The following is a 17,511-nucleotide window of genomic DNA, read 5'->3' on the forward strand; positions in this document are numbered from 1 at the left end:
CGACTATTTAAGAGTTATGTCTTCATATTATATTATTGTTGTTAACAATAATGGGTAGAAATTTGTTGCGGCTATTATGATGCACAATTATTGGTAAAATATTTGATGTAAAATCATAGCCTACTCGATAAGCACTCGCCTTCCCCCACCCCCCCCCCTCTGTTTTACGTCATTGAAGAAAATATTGACGATTATTTAAAAGTATACTGTCAGATTATTATTAGCACTACCATTATCGTCAATATACTTACAACATTAACAATAATATGATAATAACCCGGAACAATATTTAATGTTTGGTGGCTAATAATAATAATAATAATAATAATAATATTATTATTATTATTATATTATATTATATTATATTATATTATATATAATATTATTATTGCTATTGCTGCTTAATAATCATCTTGTATTCGTCGTATCACCAGGGAGGAACGTGGAACTATAATTCCGAGCAGTTCCGAAAACAGTTGTTAGATGGCGTTAGTGCATCAGTGGAGTCGACACTAGAGTCGAGAGCGTTGGTTTCAGAGACAGCAGTCTCGACTCTTCACGACTCCGTTCGCAACCCATCCCTAGTATCAGCAGTTACTGTAACTTGCTCCGCATTGGCCACGGTCACGAGACGCCGCGTGCTCTAGCGGCGAGCTAGTGCAAGTTACTTTTTGATTCGCCCTCGTAACTTTATAAAAACCAACCAAACAAACCCCATGGCGCTAGAGCCCCGAAGGGCCATGTCCTACCAAGCGAACGCTGCTCAGCCCAAAGGCCTGCAGATTATGAGGTGTCGTGTGGTCAGCACGACGAATCCTCTCGGCCGTTATTCTTGGCTTTCTAGACCGGGGCCATTATCTCACCGTCAGATAGCTCCTCAATTCTAATCACGTAGGCTGAGTGGACCTCGAGCCAGCACTCAGCTCAGATCAAGGTAAAAATCATTGACCTGGCCGGGAATCGAACCCGGAGCCTCCAGGTAAGAGGCAGGTACGCTACCCCTACACCACGGGGCCGGCCGTAACTTTATAAACTATCCGAAAAAGAAAACACATGGTAACAGTAACATAGGCTACTTGTAACAGAAACAACCTAATTTAAAAAAAAAGGTCATTGGAAAAAATGGATGCAAAAACTAACGGAGATAGTTATTATTGGGCTTTTGGGTCTTCCTGAAAGCAAACATGCAAGATCGATGTACTTACAACAGGCAGTGGTCGAGTTGAGAATACATTATCGCTGGTATGCTAGCATACACCGCTGTTTGGACAACATGGTTCAGGCATTTTTGGAAGCACTGTTTAATTCTCCCCCACTCAGGGAAATGTATAGTCGTTCAAAAAGTGGTTGGGGTAAGTGTTTATCAACAAGGCCTGTGTCACGCAGCATGCCCTCTACATAACGAGTGGCGCATCGCTTCTTAATGACTGCACATATGAAACCCTTTAATATGCCCACAATTACTCGCCGGATTTGCAAGATAAGCAGATCACTGAACTTGTCGCTCGATTCTTAGCTGTTCTATTGAGTGAAATTAGTAGAGCCCCACTTTAAAAAACAAAGTTTCTGCTGGTTTCTCGGTGATTACGTAAGTGATGGAGACGAATTAGGCAGCGTTTCATGAGCCTTTTATTAAAATTTTATAATCTTAAAACATAATGTCCATATATTTAACGGATAAGAAGATATTTGACGTGGAGAACTTAGCTGAATAACCGTGTATACTGCATTAGACTACAGTGTTGTGGATCGATGCTAAATGTGATGCTATTGACCAGTAACACCTACAGTATGTCTATAAGGTCTCGTACGATGCATGACAGTGCAGTCATATGGAGTACTGTAGTATTCGCTGTGCCATGCTACAGGAAATGTACCGATACTGACCCGCTACACGCATGTCTCGACACTGTACTACAGCCCAAGTCAGATAACTAGCGATAAAATAGTGGAGTTGGTTCGGTTCGTAACGCCGCGGACTTCCCAATGGGACGGCAGGGTAGCAATACATTGCTTACAAACATTAACTCCCTTAGCGTTGTATTTAATGCGATCCAGCATACACAACAGATGCTAATTACTCAGACCAAAAGCAGCCAATAACTACTGTAGAACAATCACTTCGATACGACTTTTCCAGACAGTAGTGACTATAAATGCAAACACTCCACTATATAGTAGCTACTAACGTCATTGTAACGAGCCTAAAACCAGTAGCGGCGATTAGGGGAGACAGTCGCCCCCCACCACCACCACCACCACTTTGTGGAGGAAATATATTTATTCCATTTTAGCTAGCTGAAACTAGGAATTATTAAAAAAAGCAATTTGTACAAGCCCTGTTGTCTTATCAGTTTTTCTTTTTTTGCTATTTGCTTTACGTCGCATCGACACAGATAGGTCTTATGGCGACGATGGGATAGGAAAGGCCTAGGAATTGGAAGGAAGCGGCCGTGGTCTTAAGGTACAGCCCCGGCATTTGCCTGGTGTGAAAATGGGAAACCATGGAAAACCATCTTCAGGGCTGCCGACAGTGGGGCTCGAACCCACTATCTCCCGATTACTGGATACTGGCCGCATTTAAGCGACGGCAGCTATGAGCTCGGTTATCAGTTAATTCGTTCCTTTAATTCTTTTTTTCTTAATCTGCTTACCCTCCAGGGTTGGCTTTTCCCTCGGACTCAGCGAGGAATTCCACCTCTACCGCCTCAAGGGCAGTGTCCTGGAGCGTGAGACATTGGGTCGGGAGATACAACTGGGGAGAATGACTAGTACCTCACCCAGGCGGCCTCACCTGCTATGCTTAACAGGGGCCTAGGTGGGGGATGGGAAGATTGGAAGGGATAGGCAAGGAAGAGGGAAGGAGGCGGCCGCGGCCTTAAGTGAGGTACCATCCCGACATTTGCCTGGAGGAGAAGCGGGAAACCACGGAAAACCACTTCCAGGATGGCTGAGGTGGGAATGGAACCCACCCTTACTCAGTTGACCTCCCGAGGCTGAGTGGACCCCGTTCCAGCTCTCGTACCACTTTTCAAATTCCGTGGCAGAGCCGGGAATCGAACCCGGGCCTCCGGGGGTGACAGCTAATCACGCTAACCACTACACCATAGAGGCCTTTCCTTTAATTGTTAACAAAATTATGCGCACAAAATGTCGTTCGTCGCTGCTAACCGATTTGTATAGCACCACGGCAAGTAGTGGAGACTTCGCATGTGCCAAGGTCATGAACACTGAGGTATGATTCACCCTCTTGCTGCGCGTATACGTCTGTCTGGCAGTCTCGTTTTAGTGTCTGTTAGTTTAGTATTGTGTAAGTAGTCAAATACTAAGTGATTTTAATTGTATAATCACGCCGTACTTCTATTTAATTCTAATACATGTGTAATGTTGTTCCCATTGTGAAAGTTTTAATGTATAATATTGAATCAAAATCTCAAAAAAAGCTATTTTTACCACACTGTCAACCTTTACCTCTCTGACGAAATTCGCTCAGAGAGCAGCTTTTTCTCTTTCAGTTTCGATATATATACCCCCCCCCCCCCCAACCTCCCCGGTTCTATATCCCACAAACCCGGGTACTTTTATTGTCTGTGCATTTTTTGCCCCCTCTTCTAATTCCCAAGCGCCGCTACTACCTAAAACAGTACCTCGTGTCCTTGCTCTCTGATCCAAAGAGACAGCAGCATGCATGCATTGTCGAATGGCTAACAAAGCAATATGGATGCTTCATGTATCTTGAGTTGCTGTAGATTAAAATAAAATAGGTTACCCGTGCCTGATGTTTTATTCAAAATTCTGATCAAGAGTAACACATTAATGATTGTAACTGCCCGAATACTCACCATTCTGTTGCACGGCCTATTTAAAGGTTCCAGAAGTCATCATCTGGTCTTTCCTTTCTGGCAACATTTCAAACCTTTCATGATAATATCCCTTTCCTCGTTACACATCACGTTACCTTCTCTACATGAAGGTATTCATTCTCGCACATCGTCAGTAACGGTTACTCAGGAGAGATATCATGCTCCAGTCGGCCCCTTGTAGTACGCGATATAGCATGTGCACAGCTCCTCTCTGCTGCTCACCCTTCCGTCTCACCCTCTTGAGCATCCACTGACAAGTTGTCTCGAGTGCTAGGGATGAATATTACGCCATGTAACGCTGTGTATCGTCACGCACGTCAATCTGCTGATGAGGTGGTGGTGGTGGTGGTGGTGATTACTGTTTTAAGAGGAAGTACAACTAGGTAACCATCCTCTATATAACAATAATCAGAAACAATGGAAGGGATCCGACACTTCGAAAAACGAAGGTATCGGCCAAAGAAAGACAAGGGCCACGAAGGGCGTGAACATGAAGGACTCCCTAGCCCTCGGGAACCTAATAGCGTCGGGGTCGGAAAATAACAAGAGTTGACCAAGGGAGGTCGGATAGGACACATGAAAGTAAGGAGCCTGGCACAAGTAAGTGGAAGCAATGTCAGGACTCAACTAAGGGCCCCGTGGTCGCCAACCCACGCTCAAAAGTTCAGAGCCCCTCTGGTTCCTTTTAGTCGCCTCTTACAACAGGCAGGGGCCGTGGGTTCTATTCTACCGCCCCCACCCACAAGGGGAATTCTGCTGCTGATCACTAATGAATTACTTTTCACTTCTCCTGAGAACAATTGCAACATTTCGAACGGTTATAAACAACATTTTTTTTAAATCCTTGATTTCCTTAAAATACTGGAGCCAATAATATGAGAGGCGTGATTAGATCAGTGGCTTAGCTGCTGGCTTCCCACCGCAAAGGCTGAGGTTCGAATTGCGGTCAATCCTGGGTGGAGATTTCCATCTCAAAACTCGCATGGCGTCAGGAAGGGCATCCGATCTCATACCCCCGTTCAAAAACCAATATGCCGGGCTGAGTAGCTCAGACGGTAGAGCGCTGGCCTTCTGAGCCTAACTTGGCAGGTTCGATACTGGCTCAGTCCAATCGTATTTGAAGGTGTTCAGATACGTCAGTCTCGTGTCGGTCAGGTTATTGGCACGTAAAAGAACTCCTGCGGGACAAATTTTCGGCACCTCGGAGTCTCTGAAAACCGTCAAAGAATAGTTAGTGGGACGTAAAATATAATACCAGTAGTATTAAAACCAAAATGAGCCACGCGGCTCCAGCAACTCCAGAAATAACTGGGATAAGCTGAAGAAAGCTTTATCCCCGACTCCGTATTAGGAAAAGAAATTAAGGGGCAGGCATACACTTAAGTCAACAATAATTCAGCTTCTTCTTGGGGGTGAGGGGTTGAAATAGGTTCAATATAATATTCGTTTAGATAAATTTACTGAGACCAGTATCCTATCTCGTATCGAGTTTACAGCCGCTCGCAAAATTATTCGTCCGCGCTCTTCATGTGAGGACAACAGCCAGTAGCACCAATATAATAAAGAAGTTAACAGCAAACAAGTAATCGTATGTTTTATTTGCCATCTGAACATCTGAGGACATAATTTATAGCACCCTAAGCACTGTCATTTGGAACAATTAAAAAACAATCACACTGCTTGCAGAAAAGTCACGTTGCAAAAGTATTCGTCCACAATAAGAAGTCAAGGAATGTTCAGTCGTTTTCTAAATATCAATCACGGCTTGAAGGCGTTTCGGCATGGATGTCACCAGTTTTTCTGTCACTTCCGGGCCTATTTCGTGTCATTCTTCCATGAAGTATTGCTTCAGAGCTTTTTTATTTGGAATATGCTGCTTGCTCAGTGTACATTTTAATTCCGCCCATAAATGATGTATGGGGCTTAAGTCTGGGGAGTGGGGTGGTGTCTGCAGCACATGAGGTGAATTGTAGAGTAGCCATTCCCTAACATGAGCAGTGTGCTTAGGGTCATTATCTTGCTGGAAGAAGTACCCACAATTAAGACCTAATTTTGCCACGCTGGGTGTTAAGTGTTGCTTTAATATACTCAAATATACCATCTTATCTATCCGTTCAGGTATTATATGGCAGTTGGCTACCCCAGCCGCCGACATACACCCGCATACTATTATGGAACCTCCTCTATATTTTGCGGTTGGTTGCAGATTTTGACTTTGGAGCTCGGCGTTCTTCTTTCTCCATACACGTCGCTTTTCAGAGCAATTGAATAAACAGAATTTGCTCTCGTCCGTGAACAACAAGCGTTTTCATAATGCTGGTGGCTTCATAACGTACTGTTTGGCGAACGCCAGCCTCTTAGGGTTCACCTCACTTATCCAGGGCTTATTCCATCTTGTACGCCCCTGCAAACCAGCTCTGTATAACACACGTCGTACGGTGTCGGTGCTGATGTTCTTCCCAGTGGAGGTTGTACTTCTGTTCGAAGCACAGGTCCAGACACATGGGGATTTTTCTGGACGGTGGGTATTATGCTTCACTCTTCGCGTGTTGTCAGCTTCCTCGACCGCCCAGTTCTTGCTCTTTTGATTAAGTTGCACTGGTCTTGTATCGTTGAATGATACTTGCGACTGTAGTTCGCGGTATTCCTGTTTTTCAGCAATTACTCCTCACGAATTACCAAGTATGTGGAGTTGGATAATTCGTTGGCGTTCAACAACAGTTCGTTTCCTTACCTTTCCCATCGTACTCGGGGCATGCACTAGATGTCTCACCGCCACTGTCCGTATCACTGAAGGACTGAGCTTGGTGATGTGTCCCCCTTCCTCACTGCTGTGTTCGTTACACAAGATGATGCACATGGCGGACGAATACTTTTACGTTGCCATTTCCTAGCCCAACCACACTCATTCTTTATTATTAAAGAGTACTGACGTGCAAGAGGTATATTCTGCCGGTATTACAGTACATATATATATATATATATATTGCATATTCACTACGTATTTGTTTCTGAACGTATCCGAAGCCTTGTAATGCAGTTTTGGTGTTCAGTATATGAAAAGGACACATGGACGAATACTTATGCGAGCGACTGTATATCCCGCAACCTTGAACACAGAAGTTGAGTGCCTAACCAACCGCGCTGTGTAGACTGTAGATGGTTTCAACGTCATCTAGCGAGGTGCATTGTTTTCATATCTTTTGTCTATGATGCTATGCCAGGTCGGAAATTCAAAACCTGAAGATGTGAATCATTTCACGTATTTAGTATCGGTTTTCTCTCAGGATGTTAGTATACTAAGTGAACTGAATCAAGGTGTAGAAAGGTAACGCAGTGATCTGACCTTTGTGATAAACCGTATTTTGTAAGAAGGAAATCGGCTCCAGGACGAAACAATCTTTACATCGGTCTGTTTTCAGATCGACTTTGGAGGGGCGTGAAAGCACAGTGTGTTGTCACTGGATTCTCACCAAGGCGGCCGCGGTTCTAATCCCAGCCAATGCACGCGGAATTTTTGAAGTGAAATTTCACTTTCGCGTGGCTATGATCATAATATCAACAGTCACGCATTACTATCGGGTTTTTTTATCTGTAAAGGAATTAAATCTGGGTGGAATCAGGATATTTTATTCTAAGTTGGAAGTAACAGGCATGAAAGTAGCGAGAATAATTGCTGGTACAAACAAGCGAGGGGTGGCAAGAGGATTCTCGGAATGAGAGAAAAAGTTAACAATAAACTGGATGGACAACGTCGTATGCATACGCCGGCTTCGGTGAGGGGATCATATGAGGCGAATGAAAGAGGATAGGTTACCTAGGAGAATAATTGATTCGACCACTGAGGGTAAGAGAAGTAGAGGGAGACTAAGGCGACGATGATTACACTCAGCTTTTATTGATTTCATGATAAGAGGTTTGGATCTAAACGAAGACACAGAGCTAGTTGCAAATATAGGATTATAGAGGCGCTTAATTAATTCACACGGGCTTGCAAAACACTGAAAACCGAGCTCGATGGCTGCAGTCGCTTAAGTGCGGCCAGTATCCAGTATTCGGGAGATAGTAGGTTCGAGCCCCACTGTCGGCAGTCCTGAAGATGGTTTTCCGTGGTTTCCCATTTTCACACCAGGAAAATGCTGGGACTGTACCTTAATTAAGGCCACGGCCGCTTCCCTCCCACTCCTAGTCATTTCCTATCCCATCGTCGCCGTAAGACCTATCTGTGTCAGTGTGACGTAAAGCCAATTGTAAAAAAAAAAAAAAAAAAAAAGTGAAAAGCATTAACAGTCTATAATGAAGCGGTATGTATGTATGTATGTATGTATGTATGTATGTATGTATGTATGTATGTATGTATGTAACTATCGCACGTGCCCCAAATTGTTATTTTTCCCCCAAAAGCAAGTCATTCGCTCTCCCATATGAGCAAGGGAGATCTCTTCTCGAGAAGGGGATTCCTTCTTATCCCCACAGTTAATTCGAAGTCTGAATTCCATCAACCGTAGAGTAATACAATCTATTTTCTCTCTTCCCAATTGTAAATGCTCAAGGTGTACTCCCTGTTGTATGTGGGGGTAGTAACATTGCTTCCGCAGTGACTCACGGAGTGACCGAAACTTCCTCGTTAAAGCGCCTGGTCACGTAATCCAAGAGGAAGAGGGTCTCGGCCTTCCTTTTCCATATTAGAGGGCAAATGAATCCTACCCAGATTTGTATTCACTTCGCAAGCAGACATATTTGGCTACAATAACAGGGCTTCGAATAACGAAACAGTGTCAATCTTCTTCAGCGGCATACCTGAAGCAATAAAGCGAATCAGCGCTCTACATATAAAATTACTGCCACCTCCAACACTGACTCAAGTAACTCATTTACTTATCCTGTTAAAATTAAGACTGAAGACAATTTGCAAACCATAGCCGAGGATCTTAATTCATGTGTCTATATAGCATGACTTCTTAGCTGCGACAAATCAATATATAAAGAATCTAAAGAGTTAAAATCAGAGTAAGAAGCAAGGAGGCAAGGTTGTAGTTTTACGAGGTTCGTGATCACAGCCAGTAGCGGCGACTAAGGGGGGCGAGCGTTGTCCCCCCCCCCACTTTGTAGAGAAAACATTACATTTTTATTCAATTTTAGCCGGCTGAAACTAGGAATTATTAAAAAAACAATTTGTGCAAATTTTTAATTATTAACAAAATTATTATCGAAAATACGCACAAAATGTAGTTTGTCGCGGCTAACCGATTTGTATAGCGCCACAGCAAGTAGTGAAGACTTCACAAATGCTATGAGGAAGGGTAACAGGGATATATTTTTTGCCAAGATCGTGGACACTGAGATATGATATGATTCACCTGCTTGCCGCGTGCATTCGTCAGTCTGGCAGCATCTTTAACATTGTCTTATTTTGTTACAGTGTAGTCAAATATTACATGATTTTTTTAATTTTGTAATAATTTTATATATAATTTAATTGTAATTTGTGTGTAATATTGTTTCTTTGGTGAAAATATAGTACTGAATTAAAATCTCAAAAAAAAAAACTATTATTGCCGCACCTAAGTTAGTAAACTGTCAACCTTTACCTTTCTGTCGAAATTCGCTCAAAGAGCAACAAAAACTTACCATTTGTAGCTTTTTTGTTCAGTTTTGATGTGTATAACCCCCCACCCCCTATATCCCTCAACCCGGCTACTTTCTGTTGTTGTCACCGAGCTCGATAGCTGCAGTCGCTTAAGTGCGGCCAGTATCCAGTATTCGGGAGATAGTAGGTTCGAACCCCACTGTCGGCAGCCCTGAAAATGGTTTTCCGTGGTTTCCCATTTTCACATCAGGCAAATGCTGGGGCTGTTCCTTAATTAAGGCCACGGCCGCTTCCTTCCCACTCCTAGCCCTTCCCTGTCCCATCGTCGCCATAAGACCTATCTCTGTCGGTGCGACGTAAAGCAACTAGAAAAAAAACTTTCTGTTGTCTGCATATATTTTGCCCCCCCCCCCCCCACTTCTAATCCCTAATCACCGCTACTCACACAGCCACGATACCTTCACTTTTACGTGTAGTCCGAACTACAGGGATGTGATAAAAGTGTAAAAGAATAAAGAAACAATAAAGAAAGAAAGAACACTATGCATTAAAATTAACTAGAAGTACTTATAAAGGAAGTGCTATGCAATAGCATTCTAGAAGGGATTCGCAGCCGACTAACAAGACAATCAAATAAAGTGACTCAAAACTAGAACAAAATAAACGCGCTACGCTATACACAAAAGTTTCTCATGTTCAAAATCAGAGATATCTTCTTACATATTTCATTAGGAGTTGTTCCTATAGCGTACAAACCGAGTGAATTGGTCGTACGATTCAGGAGATATTGGGTTCGAACTGCACTGTCGGCAGACCTGAAGATGGTTTTCCGTGGTTTCCCATTTTCATACCAGGCAAACGCCGAAGCGGTACCTTAATTAAGGCCATGGCCACGTCCTTCCCACTCCTATATCATCGTCGCCGTAAGACCTACCTGTGTCGATGTGCCGTAAAGCAAATTATAAGCCAATATATAGCATACAAGACTTGATAAACCAATCAAACGTCTCCAGCAGTTAAAAGAAAGTAAATGTCGAATACCGAAGTGTGCTGTTAGGCTGAGACTATGCAACTAATATTAAAATATGGGAAAATGCCGTTTTTTTCGGATTAATGGTTATAATCCTAAATAGCATTTACCGTATGGCGTTGGAAGTTTAATGACATAGACCAGGACTCTTCAATTAATTTGCCCTGGGGTCCAGACGCTAATATTACAATAAAGGGGGCTCTGGGCTCCAAATATTTGGCTGAGTAAGACAGGCGCTGGTCTTCCTTCTGGTGATCGCTTACTCCGGATAGTAATTACAGAAAGAAAGTAAATATGGTGTAAATTAACATCACTTAACACTGTACGTAAATGCATTCTTTTAAATTTCAACCAGTGGAGTAATTACAGACAATACATTCACATATTTCTTTTAGATCGGTGATATTTTAAATTCAGTGGGCAATATCCATAGGCAACAAAGGTGTCTTTAAATATACCCTGGACTTTAGGTAGGACAAAAAAAGTAAATTTGTCAGCTCAGAAACTAACGAAGAATTGCAGTTCCCATTCAGGATTGGAAGATGCGAATTCAGAGTTAACTTTACCGGTACGTCTGTAGTCACTCATAACGCAAAAGAAGGGGCCTTAGACTACACAAAAATCAAAATAATTTCGATCATCCATCGAGCAAATACGAACCTGTTCATTCTCAACCTTTCGTTACTGCCATTAATGGACCAAATAGGATTTTATGCCAGGGAATGTAGAAGTCGTACATTACTCTACAAGGTATTTTTACTGTTTTAACTCATTTCTTGCCCTTTCTTACTCTTGACATTGTATAAAGTGTGCAGGTCCGGAAAAATATGTATCGGGGTCCGGATCCGGACCGGAATACGACATTTGAAGACCTCTGGTAAAGGCCTACATGCGTTACGACTATCTTGTGAAGGTCCGACCATCTCTTTGATAAAATCGGCTCTCTTGTACTTGGCGACTAGCTTTATTCTAACTCCTTGTGAATGAAATTTGCCAACAACACGATTTGGTTTTTACTGCTACAATTAATCCCCTTTTGTCAGTCGATTCCCCCCTACGTTCAGTATCATTCCAGTCTGAGAGGGGTACCACACATGTAAGACTGGTAGCTGAGGATTAGCGAGACAAAACAAACCTCGTGGTGGATTAATCGTATAAGACGACAGTCTATCCCGTATAGCTACATAAATATACTGTAGTATTCAATAAAGATTCTTCCAAATGAGCGTTATCTAGCAGGTCCCGAATGATTTCGATATCGAAGAGCTTATGAAGTAGGCTATATTTCATCAAATCCGATACATCTTCATAATTCGATGACCAATTTTTATGCAAGCTGATTTTCTATAAAGAGTTTAATGTTGCAACTATCACAAAACCTTTGACGTACAGTCGCTAAATAAGCAAACCAAGAATACTCTGCATTCCACCACAGAGCAACGAAGCGTAGGCCCTACCTATTCGGAAAATCTCCCAGCTATTAGCTGCTGCTGTAGTTTAAGTTTAAAATTGAATAATCAGATTAGATTTATATATAAATAAAATAGATTTAAATATTAACATACAATTTCCTACATAAAACAAATCTACCACGAAAACCACTTAGATATTCGCGCTGCTTTGCCCTTGAATAACTATTTTAAACCTACTCTTCAGCGATTGTTATCAAATGTTTGCAGCAGCGTCATTCTTGAAACTTTGGTGTCTATCGTTTTCAGTGCGTGTACCTAATGTACCTAGGTATAATATGGAGTGCACTAAACTAACACACTAAACAGCACAATCGGTGTAACGATGTCTAGTGTGAGGAATAACACCCTTTCCTTAAAATATAACCTGGAAGTCTGGAAGGTCACTACTGAACATTCATTAAGTTCACTTGGCTGTCTATCCGCTGATTTTTTATAACCTCACATGATACGCCTGACATCGTCACGCCAAAGGGTTCGAATCCCGGCCAATGACTTATGAAGTGCAAAGTCACATTCCTGTGGTTTGGATCCTATCTCAAACTGGAGATCTCGTGAATATGATCACAATATATCAAAAGTCACGTAAGACTGCTTGATATGCCCGTTCTAATCTCGAATCTCTTACCTCGCATTCAAACCTTTCTACAAGAGTTTCGTCCTTGAGGTACAGATGGAACCAAATAAAATGAACCATTTAATCCTCCAAACGTCCGCCCACAGAGGACCTCCGAATTTATCTTTATATATATTTGTAATAAAATGTGTCAATGTTCCACCCGCAAGATTATAAACAACATTTATCAAAGAGCCGAGGTAAGTGAAAAGCGTCAAATATCGGAAGACTAGAAAAACTAATATAACAGCTAAACAGTGTTATAGAATTGTAACCAGAATAAACTGTATGCATGAAACTTCTGACGGGTGTGTACTTACAGAATAAAATATGTATGAACATAAAATTGGAAAACCGTTCGTAAAATGCGATTCTGAACTAGTCATAATCTAAACTTGTTTGGATCTTCCAGAACGTGTTCATCGTATAACGTTAAACTAATGTTTCTAATTTACACGACCATCTGATTCGAACCATTTCCGAAGCAAGGACAGATTCTGAAAACCAGGTTCTACATTCTCTCGCACTATGTAGACAGCAGCAGCTAGCTCGGAAGGGGGCGGGGCAGCCCCAGTGACATGACCAGCTGGCTTCACGGCAATGAATGGCCACGTTTTCAACCTCAGCGCCTTACCTGACTTCGACTTGTTTAGTCATGTTCTTTGTAATTCGCTCTTAAGATACGAATAAAGTGAACTGTGAACACAGTACGTGTGTCAGAAGAAAACGAAAAGGCTTTCGTTTCATCAAACATGCAGAACAAATACATTGCTCAAATACGTATCTTTAAGTACTGGCTTTATCCATAAACTGTCACATTATGAAACATCGGCCTCCCTTTCAGCTTTCGTAATTCCCAACTTCTGATAGGGATATAGTTATAGAATAAAATAAGTATTTATGAATATAAGAAAGTAAAGAAAAGGACTGCGATGTTCTATGTTGTGTGTCCCGTCTGAAGACTACTGGCCAGTATGTATCCTATCAGCAGGGGATCAAGAGTTAAAACAAGGGGATACAACGTGCATTTTTCGTAGCTGTGCCTCCGTTATCGCTGCAAATATTACAAAAATGAAGTACACAGACAAATGAGTTGCCACGGTGTTCTGAATGGCAAACTTGCTTTGACAATACGACGTGCTGTGCATGTATGCACTGTATTTTTATGTTGACATGTACAACAACAACAAAAACGAGGTCAGTCTTCAAGTGGGACGGAAACTAAAAGCATTTCACTGTACACACGAACATTACTGCTCCACCGTGATTAGAGGTACCGGTTCCATGTATAACATACCGTACCTGTAACTAGAACGAGGGTGACAGTGGATAGATAAAACGTCCGCACCGCTCGATAAGAAAGAAGACAATTTTGACAACTGCCGACCATAAAGGATTAGGGTTCAATCAGACGAGCTTCGCCACATATACCTCCGACCTAAAAAAATAAGAAAAATGTTGTTCGAACTCGAATCTTTCGGTTAGAATTCCCAGCAGGTACAGTCTTCAGCGACTGTAATTAATAATCTAGTACCCTACACAACAGAAATTCGGTCTAATTTGGGAAGAAACAAAAACAATTAACACAATAAACCATCCATTTTATCATATTTCTGTTGAAACTCAACATAAGTCAGGAATGTAAACTAATCGAACTGTACGTAACTTAGTACTAATATTTACCGGTGATAACTCGACTTCCCCTTCACTGGATTCGATTTGTGAGGACGTTTGTTGCTGCTTAGACCTTTTTCCTTGAGTTCGTGGATTCTTGTCACCAAGCTTTGGAGAGTTCATGCCGATAACCACACGAAAAAATCGTTGAAAATTTCATACATATAATTCGCACTCATTCTATGACACTTACGCGAAGCACTTCTCCGTACGCACACGGGAACATATTGACGGCAGCAACGAAGCCCGACAGCCCCCCACCCTGCAGCGATACTGCGCAACTGTCGTATGCTGGGCGCTGCGAGCCGTCCGTAATATGAAAGTACTACGTTAGTCGTTTAGAAATACACATCCTATTTCTAAACAGTACAAACACGAAGAATATAGAGATTTAAGGATCACATTTCAAATGAAATATAGCGTGAACTTCGTAAACAACTTCACAAGATTATTTACAATGTTCCATATAGCACGCATTGAGGGTACATGTAACAAACCTTTCAACAGCCAGTGTACCATTGGACAATTCGTGCCAGCGCTTTGACCAGCTGAACATCATTGCCGGCGATGCTGTATCGATCCGGGGAAGGCTGACAGAAACCAAAATGAATATAGTTCTCAATTCTCTATTACTCTTGTGTGAGTAGCTAAGACACTTCATACACTGAAGTCCTGAGACAAAATGAGAGCCAGGCTTTAAATTAACTAGGTACCGTACCGATACGGTATTGCACATTACCACAACAATCGAAAACTATTTTAAAAATCTGCCCAGCTGACTGAAATGCAACGGTCACTACCAACTAAATGTAAACGATAGAAATGAAGTCGTCTGATCAACCAACGATTTGAGACAGGGCCGTATAATTGTCGGCGGTCTGATAAAAGACTGTCAGAAAACATCCCACAACTTAAGAAAAGGAGGTACGTTACAGCATCTACGGGTAGTATTTCGTACTGCAATTTCGTATTTTAGATTTACTTCAACTACCGTATACGAAACTAGCACCGGTAACCTAATGTTAATAAAAATGATAAATATACTGCATACCGTACCGCCTCACATTTATGAAATAATGAAGAACACAGAAAAATATGAGTACAAGCTAACAAATACTTGCGCTATAGACCAGTAACCTGGCAATGAGTAGATTTCACTTGGATATTTATCACAATTAAAACAAACTTCTTCTTTTTCTACCGCTCTTCCAACACCTGTGGGGTCGCGGGTGAGAACTGTGTTGCACACGTGAATTTGGCCCTGTTTTACGACCGGATGCCCTTCCTGAAACCAACTCTATATGGAGGGGAATCGAACCCGGGACCCTCTGAATGAGTCGGACCATTAAAACACACATTTTTCGTATTGTTTGGAACTGGCGAATGGGACCTCTTGCAACTAAAATAAGACCAAATTATGGTACCTTTATAGAATAAGAAAGCTCGGCAATGAAATAATAATAATAATAATAATAATAATAATAATAATATGTTGCTGTTATTGTTATGAAACACCGAGCTCGATAGCTGCAGTCGCTTAAGTGCGGCCAGTATCCAGTATTCGGGAGATAGTAGGTTCGAACCCCACTGTCGGCAGCCCTGAAAATGGTTTTCCGTAGTTTCCCATTTTCACACCAGGCAAATGCTGGGGCTGTACCTTAATTAAGGCCACGGCCGCTTCCTTCCCACTCCTAGCCCTTCCCTGTCCCATCGTCGCCATAAGACCTATCTGTGTCGGTGTGACGTAAAGCAACTAGCAAATTGTTATGAAACACTAAACACACATTTCCTTAAGATTAGAAGTACCGAGCTCGATAGCTGCAGTCGCTTAAGTGCGGCCAGTATCCGGTATTCGGGAGATAGTGGGTTCGAAACCCACTGTCGGCAACCCTGAAGATGGTTTTCCGTGGTTTCCCATTTTCACACCAGGCAAATGCTGGGGCTGTACCTTAATTAAGGCCACGGCCGCTTCCTTCCCATTCCTAGCCCTTTCTATCCCATCGTCGCCATAAGACCTATCCGTGTTGGTGCAACGTAAAGCAACTGTCAAAAAAAAAAGAAAGAAAGAAAGAAAGATTAGAAGCATTCTGATACCAGGCAGCCTTCTTGTGCAGGAACTGCAAATTATTAGTCTTGAATTTGAGTGGGCATTCCGGGACTGAAATACCATTCGAGCACCTGCCTTGACTATTATTTATTTATCCAGACTGACACGAGGGTGAAGTATTTGAGCACCTTCAAATACCATCGGACTGAGTCAGGATCGAACCCACCATGTTGGGGTCAGAAGACTAGTGCCTCAACCATCTGAGCCACTCAGCCTAGTTATAAATAAAAAGTGATACCTTAAAAAATACAATTTTGGAGACTGGAGTAATAAATAACTGCCTAAATCTTAAATTTCTTTTCCTAACATTAAAGCATAGTACATGAAGAAAATTACTGTCAATGAATTCACTAACAACCTTAAAGAGATAAATAAAGGAGGCTTTGGGTGGAGGAGTTCCTTTGGGAGGGTGGTGGTCCTGCAGTTGGAGGAAAACAATCATGCAGTGATGCACTGCAGATGAGACTCCATGTTCGGAATGGCTACAAAGGAAGTCTGTTTTCATGTTAGGAGCGGCCGCAAGAAATCCTGGCTGTAGGTATAAAATGCCTTTGATGACAGGCGGATATGTTGTCGAGATACTTTGTACCATATCAACATGCAGGTGACTCCTCTTCATTCAGATATAAATGTTAGGGCATCCCCTGTAAGCTACATGCATCGTTTCGCCCAAATGACATGGAAAGTGGACGAGGGCTACCGATGCTTGGTTGATGTCAGCTAAAGAAGTTAGACCAAAAAACATCAAATCGGATCAGAATAGCCACTGTCAACAATGGGACAATGGCAGGATGAAGCCAAGAACCGCTTGCCTCTTTGAATCAGCGGAATGTGGATATAGCTAGCGTTCAAGAAACCAGATAGGTAGGTGCAAAATCAAGAGATATCAGAGAAGACTGGTGTAGGTGTGATAGTAAGCCAGTCAATATGCAACAGTGTCTCTGAAGTAACACACGTCAGTGACCACCTGACGTCAATAAAGGTCAATGTGGGGACCAATTTAATTTGAGTTGTGACATGTTATGCTCAACAGGCTGGCTCCCTTGAACAAGAGAAAGACCCATTTTGGAACGACCTCGAATCACACAACCAAGCTGTTGATGATAGTGAAATTCTTTTAACTGTTGGAGATCTTAATTGACACTTCGGTCATGCAAGATAT

The 17,511-nt window shown here is 42.1% G+C and overlaps 1 protein-coding gene across 2 annotated transcripts in view; it reads right to left on the reverse strand.

Moving 5' to 3' along the window:
* The window catches only part of LOC136871959 (putative uncharacterized protein DDB_G0291608), a 609,035-nt gene extending 594,526 nt beyond the window's left edge, over positions 1–14,509 (reverse strand). For both annotated transcript variants that reach the window (XR_010859845.2, XM_067145717.2), the window contains exon 1: positions 14,252–14,509. Coding sequence is in view for 1 of the 2 variants with exons in the window: in XM_067145717.2 (XP_067001818.2) it covers positions 14,252–14,365 (114 nt within the window). In the remaining variant the exon portion in view is untranslated. The remainder of the gene's footprint in view (positions 1–14,251) is intronic.
* Between the last annotated feature and the right edge of the window lie 3,002 nt (positions 14,510–17,511).

Source organism: Anabrus simplex, chromosome 4, assembly GCF_040414725.1.
Source record: "Anabrus simplex isolate iqAnaSimp1 chromosome 4, ASM4041472v1, whole genome shotgun sequence".
NCBI lineage: Eukaryota > Metazoa > Arthropoda > Insecta > Orthoptera > Tettigoniidae > Anabrus > Anabrus simplex.